Source organism: Asterias rubens, chromosome 7 (genome assembly GCF_902459465.1).
Source record: "Asterias rubens chromosome 7, eAstRub1.3, whole genome shotgun sequence".
Taxonomy (NCBI): domain Eukaryota; kingdom Metazoa; phylum Echinodermata; class Asteroidea; order Forcipulatida; family Asteriidae; genus Asterias; species Asterias rubens.
This window is the reverse complement of record NC_047068.1, coordinates 8,332,382-8,344,546: the sequence shown is the minus strand read 5'-3', so window position 1 is coordinate 8,344,546 and position 12,165 is coordinate 8,332,382. Positions and strand designations below refer to the sequence as shown.

Below are 12,165 nucleotides of genomic sequence, written 5' to 3'. Positions count from 1 at the left end.
GAGCTGGTTAAGTTTGTAAGCTCATGCCGTGAGAGGGCCCACTGTTAAGAATTGACAACGAGTGTATAGACACAATCCACAGTCGATCACTGATGTCTTGGGTCAATCCCAGCCAAATTGCTTGGGCTATGTGGAACTAAACCTACTCACCCCGTTCCTCCTCTTCCCCACTCAATCTTGTTTAACCCCAGGTGGAGCAGAGACATTGAAAGGGAACGGGTCAAAACCAGGATTGCCTGAAAAAAAATTTCATTCATAAATATATAAAAATAATGCAACAAGGGCAGTAGGGCATATAATTTTGTTTTAGTTTTTTTGAGAAATAAAAAAAAATGTGAACAAATTGTGCGGATTTTTGGGAATTAGGATTGTAAATCAATGACGACTTGATTCCGAGCTTATCTGTATTTTAAAAAGAGCTACCATAAAAGCTTCAAATGTTTTTCGTTAAAGGTTTTTATTTTGAATGTGTTTTTGATTGATGTGATTCTTTCTCCAATTTTAGCCCATCGACTCATGTGACTCAGAATCCACTATCAACTAGTACCCCGCCTCCCCTTCCTCCACTCTCCAGCAACCCAGCCTTCAACAAAGGCATGGCAGCCAGCTTGGACAACATACTGGATGGCAGGAACCAGTACCCGTCACCAGACTATGGCGGTGGCAGGAACAGCCCCGGTGTGGCACCTGCGGCCTCTACCATGTCTTTACCGCACTCTCTACTGCAAGGGGCACATACTAACCACGCACATCAGGTACGATTGGGTTTCAAACAAAGTTTTGTAATAAATGGAAATACAAAGAAAATTTATTATGAAGATAATATGTAGGCAATTAAAGCTGATATGCCCAATTGGATTTATAACAGCTTTGTGTATGAAAAGATACTTTCAACTCTAGGTTCAAATTCCACAAGGGGCACTATGTGGACTGGGTTTTTAGTCCCCGGATTGCGTGGGTTTTCCCCTGAAAGAATTCTGTGGGGTTGTTTTTTCAAATCTAAAACTGAAACTTCCTTCCTTCCTTCCTTCCTTCTCTCTCCATTGGGTTCTTGGCTAGTCCAGTGATTAAGTTTGCTTTTCTGAGAGTCATTGGATTCACAACCAGAATAAATAGATGTTAAATTTGCATCGGGGATAAAGAATATTAATTTTGGTTTTTACCCATGCACCGATGTGTGTCAGCACTGTATACTCAGTACTTTCCCGAGTCCTGTGAACAGAAAAAAAAATATCACAGGCATGTTACTCGGGTGGGATTCAAACCCACGACCCTTGCAATTCTAGAGCAGTGTCTTACCAACTAGACTACCGAGGTTGCCCGGTAGCTAGAGGCAGTTCAAATCCTATGTTTTGGCAGCGGGTACCGCAACGATATAAGAGATGTTAAATTTGCATCGGTGCTAAAGAATATTAATTTTGGTTTTTACCCATACACCGATGTGTGTTAGCACTGTATACTCAGTACTTTCCCGAGTCCTGTGATAAATGAAATGAAATGCAAGAACCTGTGACATCACATGTTTACAAAAGAGCCACAGGGGCCTGCACTTCCTGCAGGCACGATTTATGTGCAGCTCAATGCAAGAAAACATAAAATATAAAAAAATTATTGAAATTGTACTGTACATTATTTATTTTTTATTTTTCAGCTGTTATTCTCTATATATACTCTTGAATGGGATACTTTTGGACGGTCCTTTTTCTAAGTTCTAACCAGCAGTGCGCATGCTCAGACCATACACGCGCGCAATACTGAGCATCTGCGCGTCGCTCGGAGCCACAAAAAGGGACTGTTTTGTCTTCTGCCATTGATGTGGAAATTATGATTACAAAAACGTACAATTTCCCGTTTCACCACTGTGCAGTGTCTTGCCTGCCAGGAAAATCCCTGGAATGTATAAGGTCACTTGTATTGTGAACAACGGTCACATGGTCTATTAGTATGTTTTAATCTTTGACTCCTGTTTACCTACAGGCTGAAGGTCACCATGGAACAGAGGGTACCAACGGCATCGGTCATAGGTCACCAACCAGCAGTATCTCTAGCTCTGCCTCTATGCCGTCTCAACCATCCAGAGATAATGCCAGCATTGAGGAAGAAGATAGGTATAACTAAACTCCCTCCCCCTCCCCCCTCCTTCCCTATCCCCAAGAAACTCTGCCTTGTTTACAAAACAAAAAATAAATAGTGGCCTGAGGTTTCAATCCTAGCAAAGTCTTTCTTGAAGGCTACGTTACAACTATTTCGATCCTGCAGGGTTTGTTTTTCTCAGAGACTAAAACGACAACCCGTTTTTTGGACCCTAGTGGAGTCTTTTTCTTTTAAGGTTAAATGACAACTCGTTTCCACCCTAGCAGAGTCTTTCTTGAAGGCGGAATGACAACTTGTTTCAATCCTAGCAGAGTCTTTCTTGAAGGCTGAATGACAACCTGTTTCGACCCTAGCAGAGTCTTGAAAGCTAAATGAAGGCTCAATGACACCAATTTGTAATTTAGCTTTCAAGAAAGACTATGCTAGAGTCAAACAGCAGGCCACTATAAACCGTTGTTTGCATTTATACCATGGGTCCTTTTGAATGTTAAGCAGTTTGCAACAGCTGCTTCTATTTTCTGGTCTACAAAAAGGAAACCTTTGACCAATATCAAACAACTGTAAAGACAATGTATTGACGTATAATAACATTCACATTGATTCTAGCAATGAAACGGTTTTGTTGTTTTGACTTTTGTACATGTTTAATCATTGATAACGAAATTAGGTTGTCTTTTTCAACAATGAAAGTTTGCACAAATGCCTGCAACAACTTTGCATTTTATGTGATTATTAACTTTTATTTTCCAGAGAGTAACTTGAATAGTTCCAGTTACAAATTTGTTTGACCCAATTGCTTAGAGTCCCAAAGAAGAAACAGAGTTACATAACACGCAACAAACCAAAAAACTTCGCCACACAGTAAATTTTCTTTCATCCACTTTCTTATCAGTTATTTTTATTGTGTTCATCAGAAATGTGACTTATTTCTCCCCCACCCCCTACTCCACCCCGGGAATTAAAAATCAGCGCAATTCCACTTCTAATCTTTTTCATTGTTCTTTTTTTCTGTTCAGCTCTGTTTTTTCGAGCGTACAGCTACGCAGGACCGTCACAAACGACCGCTCGGCCCCTCTCATCCCAAAGGACTACTCAATGAATGAGCTCCCAAGGTAAACACCAGGTTTTTATTGTTGATTTTTTTCTTTCAAAAAATAGTAAATAACATTACCACCTATCAGAGTCGAGGGCTACTTTTTCTGTTATATCGGATGAAGACAAGAGTATCATTTATTAGCAATCATAAAACTAGGATGGCTCGTTTTTTGATAGTGTCTTGTACAAAATACTTCCTCTGAAGATCTTTCAAACCAGTACAGTGCGCCCTCTACACTTGACCCCTGGAGAGGTCACTTTCCCTTAAAATCATTGGACCCAAATCCCAGTTATGACACTTCTGCCCTTGAGCAAGGCACTATACCATCGCTTTCTAAGATGTTTTACTCAGAAGTTTGTAGTTTGCTTAAGTTGCCTTCCTAATGTTGGTTCATTTTATTCTTCTCCTCTTGTTTAGCGATTCTAAGTAGTTTACACTTTGCAAAGTGGAGTAAGTAAAGATATCAATAACACTCCAACCATTCCTTTAATAATCAGTCATCTTTCATTTTGAACTCATATTTTTAACTAAAATGATTTTTTTATTCTGTATATTCATGGCCAAGAGGGCAAATTGCATGAGTATTTACTATTTTTTAAAGGGGTCATCCAAAGTTTTCAATATTTTTAAGATTGTACTTTTTAAATAGTTAGTGGGTTGACGTTTTGACCCTAGCAGATTCTTTCTCGAACGCTAAAATGACAACACAACACACACGTATAGGTATACAAATGTAACATATGCTTTTATAACACCCCTTACAAATATTCTGTCTTTTCATTGGTTAAGAGCGCGTCACATGGTATGTCTTAGTTTTACCTGACGGCGGCTGTGTGATAGTGCATCGTTTGCTGTGTGATAGTGCGACGTTTGCCGTGTGATAGTCCGACGGCTATCACACGGCGTGTAGTACCCAGACATCTTTTTACCCACCTCGAACGCAATCAGTTGTGCATCTGTGTATCTGAAACGCGCGTCTGAACGATACGTGTACGAGGATAATAAATAGTCTGTTGGGGTGTTATAAAACAAATATTGACTGCTTTAACTCTTGCTAGTGCGCTTGGGGGAAATAGAACGCTCCAGGGATCACCTCGGGAGTCGTAGATTTAACCATAGCACTCAAAGCAGTCAATATTTGTATACTGTTACTCTCCTGTCTATGTGTGTTGTGTGTTGTGTTGTGTTGTGTTATGTTGTCAGTAACCCTTCAGGAAAGACTCTGCAAGGGTCAAAACATTATGCCACTAACTTTTTGTTTGCCCTTTAAACAGTCTTTAACCACCTTAACCACCCCCCCACACCCCACACCCCCAAGTAGTTATGAATGAACTTATTGTAAATTGATGGGAACCTTTGAAAAATAGTAGTCCACACTGATAAGTTCACCAGGCTAAAGAAGAAGTCAAATAAATAAATGAAATTAAATGTTGAACATTTTATTTAAAAATACATAATTCTTTTTGTTTAATTTAAAAACTTTTGAAGATTATATCCCCAGCTAACAAAACCAAATAATTAGAAAAATATATGATTTATATACAATCATAACTGACTGAGTCAGGTCTGGAATTCATCTTTGAGAGGGCAAGGGAATTTTAATTTTGCAAAGGGCAAATCTTAATTTTCTTTTGAAAATTTAAAAAGCTGAAACTTAAGCAGCACCAAGGCCAAGACTAGGGGGTGACAGAGGCTGTGGCCTGCGTTTCCTGGATGTAATTCCAGGCCTGCTAATTTGTTTTCAGTATTTAAAGTATACTTTTGATTTAAATGTATTAGTACTAAAAAATTAACAGAGAAGAAATTGTCATTTGAGTACTATATTCAGGTTTCTGATTTATTCTAATTTTCAAGTTAAAATGTCTTTTTCTTGAAGAGTTCCACAACATAAGTGATTCATTTTCAACTATATGTTTTTTTTTGTCTGGCTGCCTTCATTGTCTATCTTGTATTCAAGCAATACTATGGCAGATTTTTAGCCATGGTTTGCGAAGGAGGTTTTGTGACTCACAGTGAACACCTACTCATATTTTGTCACAATAGCTCAATGAAATCTCTGTGATTATTATGAGAACAATTTTGTCATTCCTTTGTCATGTTAAGATTCCATTTTGGCAATGATATTTTTAAAGAAAAATTATTATTCTGGAAACTGAAAAATGTTCGCACTAAAAAAATAACTTAAGACTTGTTTTGATACTGACTCAAACTTTTTTTTTTCAATTCTTTCCGTCTTTCTGTTGTCTAATTTGAAAGATATTTTCTGAGGTATGAACTTCAATGTCAATAACATGTCACCCAGAATGAATTGTGTTCTTTCTTAATAATCTTATTTTTTCTGCCTTTTTTTTTTTTTTTTTTTTTTTTTTTTTTTTTTTTCACTCTCTCATGTTTTGTAGATACCTTTGTATGTTATGTTGTGGGATTTTCTTCTTCTCTGTTGTTGTTGTCAAACATTTCACCGAAAGGAGGAATTATGAAGAAGAAAGTATGACCTTCCCTGGTGGCAGTCTTCTCACTTGGAGTATCTCAACATATGCTTAGAATAACAAAACTGTGAAGATTTTAGCTCAATTGGTCGTTGAAACTGTGACAATGAAAGAAAAAACAACCTTGTCACACGCAGTTGTGTGCTTTCAGATGCTTGATTTCAAGACCTCAAAATCTAAACCTGAGGTCTCAAAGTCAAATACGTGGAAAATTACTTCTTTCTCAAAAACTACGTCACTTCAGAGTGAGCGGTTTCTCACAGTGTTTTATACTATCAACATCTCCCTATAACTTGTTACCAAGTAAGGTTTTATGCCAATAATTATTTGTAGTAATTACCAATAGTGTCCACTGTCCACTGCCTTTAACAAACAGCCTTCAACTGCAACATCTGTCCATAAATTGTTACCATAATTGTGTGTTTGTTTTGTTGTTTCTTTTTTAACAGATATTGAGAAAGTCTGAAATGAGTTAAGAGATGTAAAAAAGAAAAAAAAGGAAAATGCGAAATAGGAGAAGCTATGCACAACTCAGGTAAGAAGCCCATCAACATGCTTGTGCCTGGACCTACCTCCTAAAGAAGTTCAGACTCGTACAAAGTGACAATCAACTCTTCCACCAAGTGCCTTCCAAGATTGATCAAATTGAAGAGGTTATATACAAATCTTTATATATGTATAAACAAATATATATATTGTACGATTATTGATTACTTTTTATGCACAATTTTATATAACATTTATTTTTCACAACTCAACAATGGATATTCTAAGGGCAAATTTTTGTAAAAGCACTCTTTGTAAAGGACCACATGCAGTAGTTTAGAAGCAACTCAAGTTCTAACTTTTGTAACCCATTCTGTGTGAACCACTTTCTCTTTTTGTACATGATTGATCTAACCCGGATGTATTAACTCGTTTTTTCCTATTGATTTGAAGCTGAACAACTTTATTTATTCCAAAAAAACAAAACCTTACTTGGTCAGTAACCCACGGAATAATAACAGATATATAAAGAGATAACAACATATGTACACAAATAGATAAAAACACAATCTAACATGATATAATCCTGCCAAATAGGAGACAAAAATTAAGTTGCCTTAATAGCCTTTGAGAAAGACTCTGCTAGGGTCAAAGTATCAGGCCTCCAACTATTTTTGTTCCATTCAGAAATTAAAGATATTTATTACCATCTTGTGAAAACCGTATGATTTTAGGCAGCTCTTTTCCTTTATAAGGAATTTATTTAGTGCTTGTCCGAAAAAAAAAAATTCCACAATGTTGATTTGGGTGCACTTGGTTTTGGGGTCATTAAAACCATTCATTCTGTAAAATCATCACCATACGCCCAGACTTATGATAATCTTTTGTATTTTTTGCACCGCTATTTTCAGGTAAAATGTCAGGAAAATAAGAAACAGAAATACATGGTTTTGTTTTTAGGGTTTCAGATTCTATGTTTACATAGGAAAAGTTGGGAAATGTAAATTCAGTTCAAAACCTTTTCCTGGATCCCATTGCGGCTGTTTGCTCTAAGCATTTCGAGTGCAAGCCACTTGCAGCCGTTTTGGTCTCTTAAAGGCAGTGGACACTATTGGTATTTACTCAAAATAATTATTGGCATAAAACCTTTCTTGGTGACGAGTAATGGGGAGAGGTTGACGGTATAAAACATTGTGAGAAACGGCTCCCACTGAAGTGCCATAGTTTTCGAGAAAGAAGTAATTTTCCACGATTTTGATTTCGAGACCCCAAGTTTAGAACTTGAGGTCTCGAAATCAACCATCTAAACGCAGACAACTTCGTGTTGCAAGGGTTGTTTTTCTTTCATTTTTATCTCGCAACTTCGATGACCGATTGAGCTCAAATTTTCACAGGTTTGTTATTTTATGCATATGTTGAGATACACCAACTGTGAAGGCTAGTCTTTGACAATTACCAATAGTGTCCACTGCCTTTAAGGGTTAAAGACAAGAACGCACTTTTACTTCGACATTTTACTTTCCTGTGTTGAATAACGTCTGCCTTTCAAACATTTTTAGGGTGAAAGACAAGAATGCAGTGTCACTTACGTCTTACCACTTTCTGTCTTGACTAAAACGTCTGCCTTTAATATTTGTTAAAACAGCATTCCATTGACGGTTACCCTAACAAGTGGACTTAACAACAGTATTAAAAACATAAGGACATAAAGTAATTATTTCAATTTTTGCAACAATAGCCTTTATGAAAGAGTGTGTTATTTGAAGAAAATGCATGAGTTTTATATTGTTGTATATTATATGGGTAACATACATGAAATAGTTATGCTAACTTGTCAACAGAAAATGAGATTGGTGACAAATGTTCAGGAATATCAAAAAACAAAAACCATTGGAACGGTGTAATTTTTGCTATTGATTTACACCAAGTGCTTAACAATATTAAGCTATTGTAGCGTTTTTCGTTACTGCAATGCTAGAAGTTTCTAAGTATTAAATACTATAAAAAAAATATTTTCTAGGATTTTCGGAGACACCATGTGCAATAAAAGTCCTTCTATGCATTTTTGTGATTCTGAAAAGAACCAGTGGTTGACAACCCAAGGTTTCGATCAGTATGCTCTGATCGTCTTCAGGAGAATGCTGGACTTTGTTGCTGTATGTTTCTTTTGAGAAGCATACCTGAAAAGTACTGCTGATGAGGTTAAGCCATGCATATAGACTCAGCTCAAAGTGTTGCGTTGTTAACCACTGGATTTTTCCAGAACCACCACAACTCATAGCGAGAGTTTTATGCATACTTGGTTATGTCTCTGCAAACCTCACCAGCTAATGTCTTGACTGCAATGCCTAAAGCTTCTAAGTATTAAACCGTTGTAGGTTTTTAAGTATTAAACTGAGTTATATTTTACACTGTAGATACTTTTACTATAAGTTTAGTATAGATCTTTTGCAATGGCATCATGCTGACAGCAGCTTAGATGTTAAAGAAACAATTGAACACATAGCTATGTGCATAAAGAGTACTTGGGAGAGGCCAATGGTGTGATCTAAACAAGAGGGCACTCTTGTCTTGGCACACTGTTATAGAACTGCTTAACAGTCTTTTTGCTTACTGCTTCAGTTTCCGATCCACAGTGCTGTTAAAAAAAAAATATGTAAGGGCATGAAAAGGCACGCTAACCTTCCAGTGCTTACTTTATGAAAAATTTATAATTTTCTTGCTAAACCTTGAAGTACGCTTCACTTAAATACACTGGACACTATTGGTAATTGTCAAAGACCAGTCTTCTCACTTGGTGTATCTCAACAAATACGTAACAACAACAAAAATCTGTGAAAGTTTGAGCTCAATTGGTCATCGAAGTTGCGAGATAACAATTAAAGAAAAAACACCATTATCACACAAAGTTGTGTGCTCTCAGATGCTTGATTTTGAGACCTTAAAAATTACCCGTTACTAAGTAAGGTTTTATGCTCATAATTATTTTGAGTAATTACCAATAGTGTCCAGCACAAAAATTTGCCTACCGTTAAGCGGCGCTATGAAATTGGCCCCTGGTAAAAATATAAAAGAAAGGTCTGTGAGAGAGAGTTAATTTGGTTAGGACTCGCTAGTTTGGGATTCAAACGGAAAGTGAAAAACTGAAGTATGTTAGTTCTGTCTCATCTCTTTGTTTGTTGGGATGATTATTTGTTTGTTTGTTTCTTACAGAATGTGCTAGAATGGTTTGGCATGATTGAAAACTAATTTTAAAACGTTAAGTCAAGTTAAAGTAAATATTCTTTTGTTAATCAATAGTAAGTTAAAACATTAATGCATAGTAAAAGTTACTTATCTGAATATTTCCATACTGCAATTACAAACAAAATGTATACTGTTTTTTTTGTTTATCAGCGCCTGATTTTAACTGATTTTGTTTTTCAAAAGGTTTTACACGGACCTAACCTATTAACTTATAAAGTGTACAGAGCAAAGTTTGTTGAACAATTCATTGCAGAAACATTTCAAACCAGTAAGGTTAACAAACAGTAAACAATTGAAGAAGTTTTATTTAGATATTTTGACCAAGACCGAGACCTGCAGCTGATTTCACAAAATGCTAAGATTAATCCTATCTTGAGTTAGGACGAGTAACCTGTCCTAACTTAGGATGGGTTAAATGCGTCCTACGTCTTTGGATACAGAATTGAACTGGTCTTAAGATTAGTCCTAAGTTAGGAAGAGTTTTGTGAAATCCACTGCAGGGTAACGGAGGCTTTGGCCTCCAGGTATTTCCAGGGGTGGACTTCATAAAGAGTTGAGACTCGAGTTAGGACGAGTTACTCATCTTAAGTTTTTAATATCTCTTAGGACTAACTCTTTGTGAAATCGACCCTAGGCCTGGTATTTGTAGTAAAATCATTTTAAGGGGGGAAAAAATAGACTTCTAGTGAGGTTTGCGAAGACATCATGTACATAAAAATCCTTCTATGCCTTGGTGTGATTATGAAAAGAACCAGTGGTCGACAGCCCAACGTTTCGATCAGTATGCGCTGATCGTCTTCAGGAGAATGCTGGACTTTGTTGCGGAATGTTTAGCCAACATGTAGGCTCAGCTCAAAACAATGAGTTTGTAACCACTGGCGTTTTCCAAAACCACCGCAACTCAAAGAGAGATATTTATGTACAGGGTGGTGTCTCCGCAAACTTTCAAATCCTACTTACACAGAGACTAATTTCGTAGGATCTTTTCAAATTTCTTAAACTTATTTTTGTGTAAATGGCTTAACTGTTTATGGCCAGGTGCTTGTCCTAGTATTACATGATTTTAAACAATTTGATATTATTTTGTAAAGTATTACTTGTAAAAATTAATGATAACTTTAATGAGGAGTATTAGCATAATATTATCCATAACTTTCGTTTTGAAATTGTCAAACCTTCTCTCACTCTGTTGATTTGAGTGTTTTGTTATATTATTTATTTTCATCATAATGTTTGTTGTCGTTGTTTCATCTTGGAGGTAATGCATGTTCCCTAGCCAATGGTATAATGGATTTATATTATTATTATTATGGACCTATCAGCTTCCAGTCAAGTGTGCTGAGCAAATGTGCTATTAAAAGAACAACTCTGAATATTATTTTAAAGATTGAAGTATTACACTTTACTAAATCACTTAAGTATTAAAAGATAGTGCAATGCTAACACTTCAATTCGGGATTCATTTGTTTTTGTTTGTGTGTGTGAAGGGGGGGGGGGGCTGTCTAATTTCATGAAGCTGCTTAGCAGACATTTGTGCTTGCTGTGGGATTTCCATTTCAGAGCGCTGCTAACCGTAAGCATAAGAAAAGGCAAGCTAATACATTCCCATTGCCTACTCCAGGTGAATGGTGTAACAATGCAACTCCATAGTGAACACACAAGTTGGTCGCTAACTTGCAAAATCATGAACAAAAGGATTGCGCTTAAAGGTTTTAGGTACTTTTTGTATAACAACTAGTAAATACGTGCTAAAATAATTGTTGTCGCAATGAGACAAACAAAAATTTTTTTACTTACTCATTTCTCAAAAATTGCAGTGCTTAAGCTTTCTACCATCATTATCTCTGAACTGTGTAAGTTTATTGTAAATCTGTGGATGTTGTGTTTTGTGTTGTACAAAAAGTACCCACACCCTTTAAGCAAATTTTTCTGCTAAAATAAGAAGCAAAATCTCCTTACTTTCTAAAGCAGCTTGGCAAAATTGGGAAGTTTTTTAGAATTCGTATTGGATTGGTATCTTAGCAAGTAGTAAAAATATTTGGAAGATGGTGTCAGTGAGTAGACCCATTATTACAAAGGTCGCCATCCATGAGGTCAAACAACAAGGAAAGTGACTGAATGTTCATCATGCCATGCAAAGCTCTAAGGCAATGATTGGTCTTCTTTTGACCTTAGTGAGTGCACTGGTTGACCTTGTGACCTTATATGGAGAGAATCCATTTGTGGTTTTTGGAATAAGGATTGCCAAAATTAACAATTGAAAACAATTTAGGCACATGGGGAAGTTTTTTTTTTTTTGGGGGGGGGGGGGGTTGTTTGTCTTTTTTTTGTATTTTTCTTCTCTACTAACAGGAGCCACTCTTGTGGTTAACAATTTAAAATTTCATATGATGCTGGTTATGGTGTTTTTTGTGTCTTTTTGTATCAGATAATTTATTTTATGGAATATACTCGTCGAAAACCATCAATGTGCTATCCGTGTTTATAACAAGACAAAAAAAATGTCAGATAACATTTGGAAAAAGTTTGCCCAAAGGGTTCAGTAAAATGACTTTAGAGGAAATGGAGGGGTGGATATTATCACTTATTTATCATACAGTTCTTGTTCAGAATTATATTGTTTTGTTTACAATGTTTGTTTTTGAAGTGTTATTAATTGTTGCTCCACGCAATTACTTTTTTTTGTATAAAGTTAAAGTCAACGAATAAAACAGATATAATTGTACATCTATTTGTTTTTGTGGGGTCAGATAT

The 12,165-nt window shown here is 36.3% G+C and overlaps 1 protein-coding gene across 2 annotated transcripts in view; it reads left to right on the top strand.

Moving 5' to 3' along the window:
• The window catches only part of LOC117292265 (brain-specific angiogenesis inhibitor 1-associated protein 2-like), a 59,612-nt gene extending 52,283 nt beyond the window's left edge, over positions 1–7,329 (top strand). Inside the window, exons 13-17 of one of the 2 annotated variants that reach the window (XM_033774258.1) lie at positions 506–755; positions 1,978–2,108; positions 3,111–3,206; positions 3,608–3,640; positions 6,129–7,329. In XM_033774258.1, the coding sequence (XP_033630149.1) occupies positions 506–755; positions 1,978–2,108; positions 3,111–3,206; positions 3,608–3,620 (490 nt within the window). In that variant the 3' untranslated portion in view covers positions 3,621–3,640; positions 6,129–7,329. The remainder of the gene's footprint in view (positions 1–505; positions 756–1,977; positions 2,109–3,110; positions 3,207–3,607; positions 3,641–6,128) is intronic. The other variant, XM_033774259.1, reaches the window with a different exon arrangement.
• Positions 7,330–12,165: the final 4,836 nt, after the last annotated feature.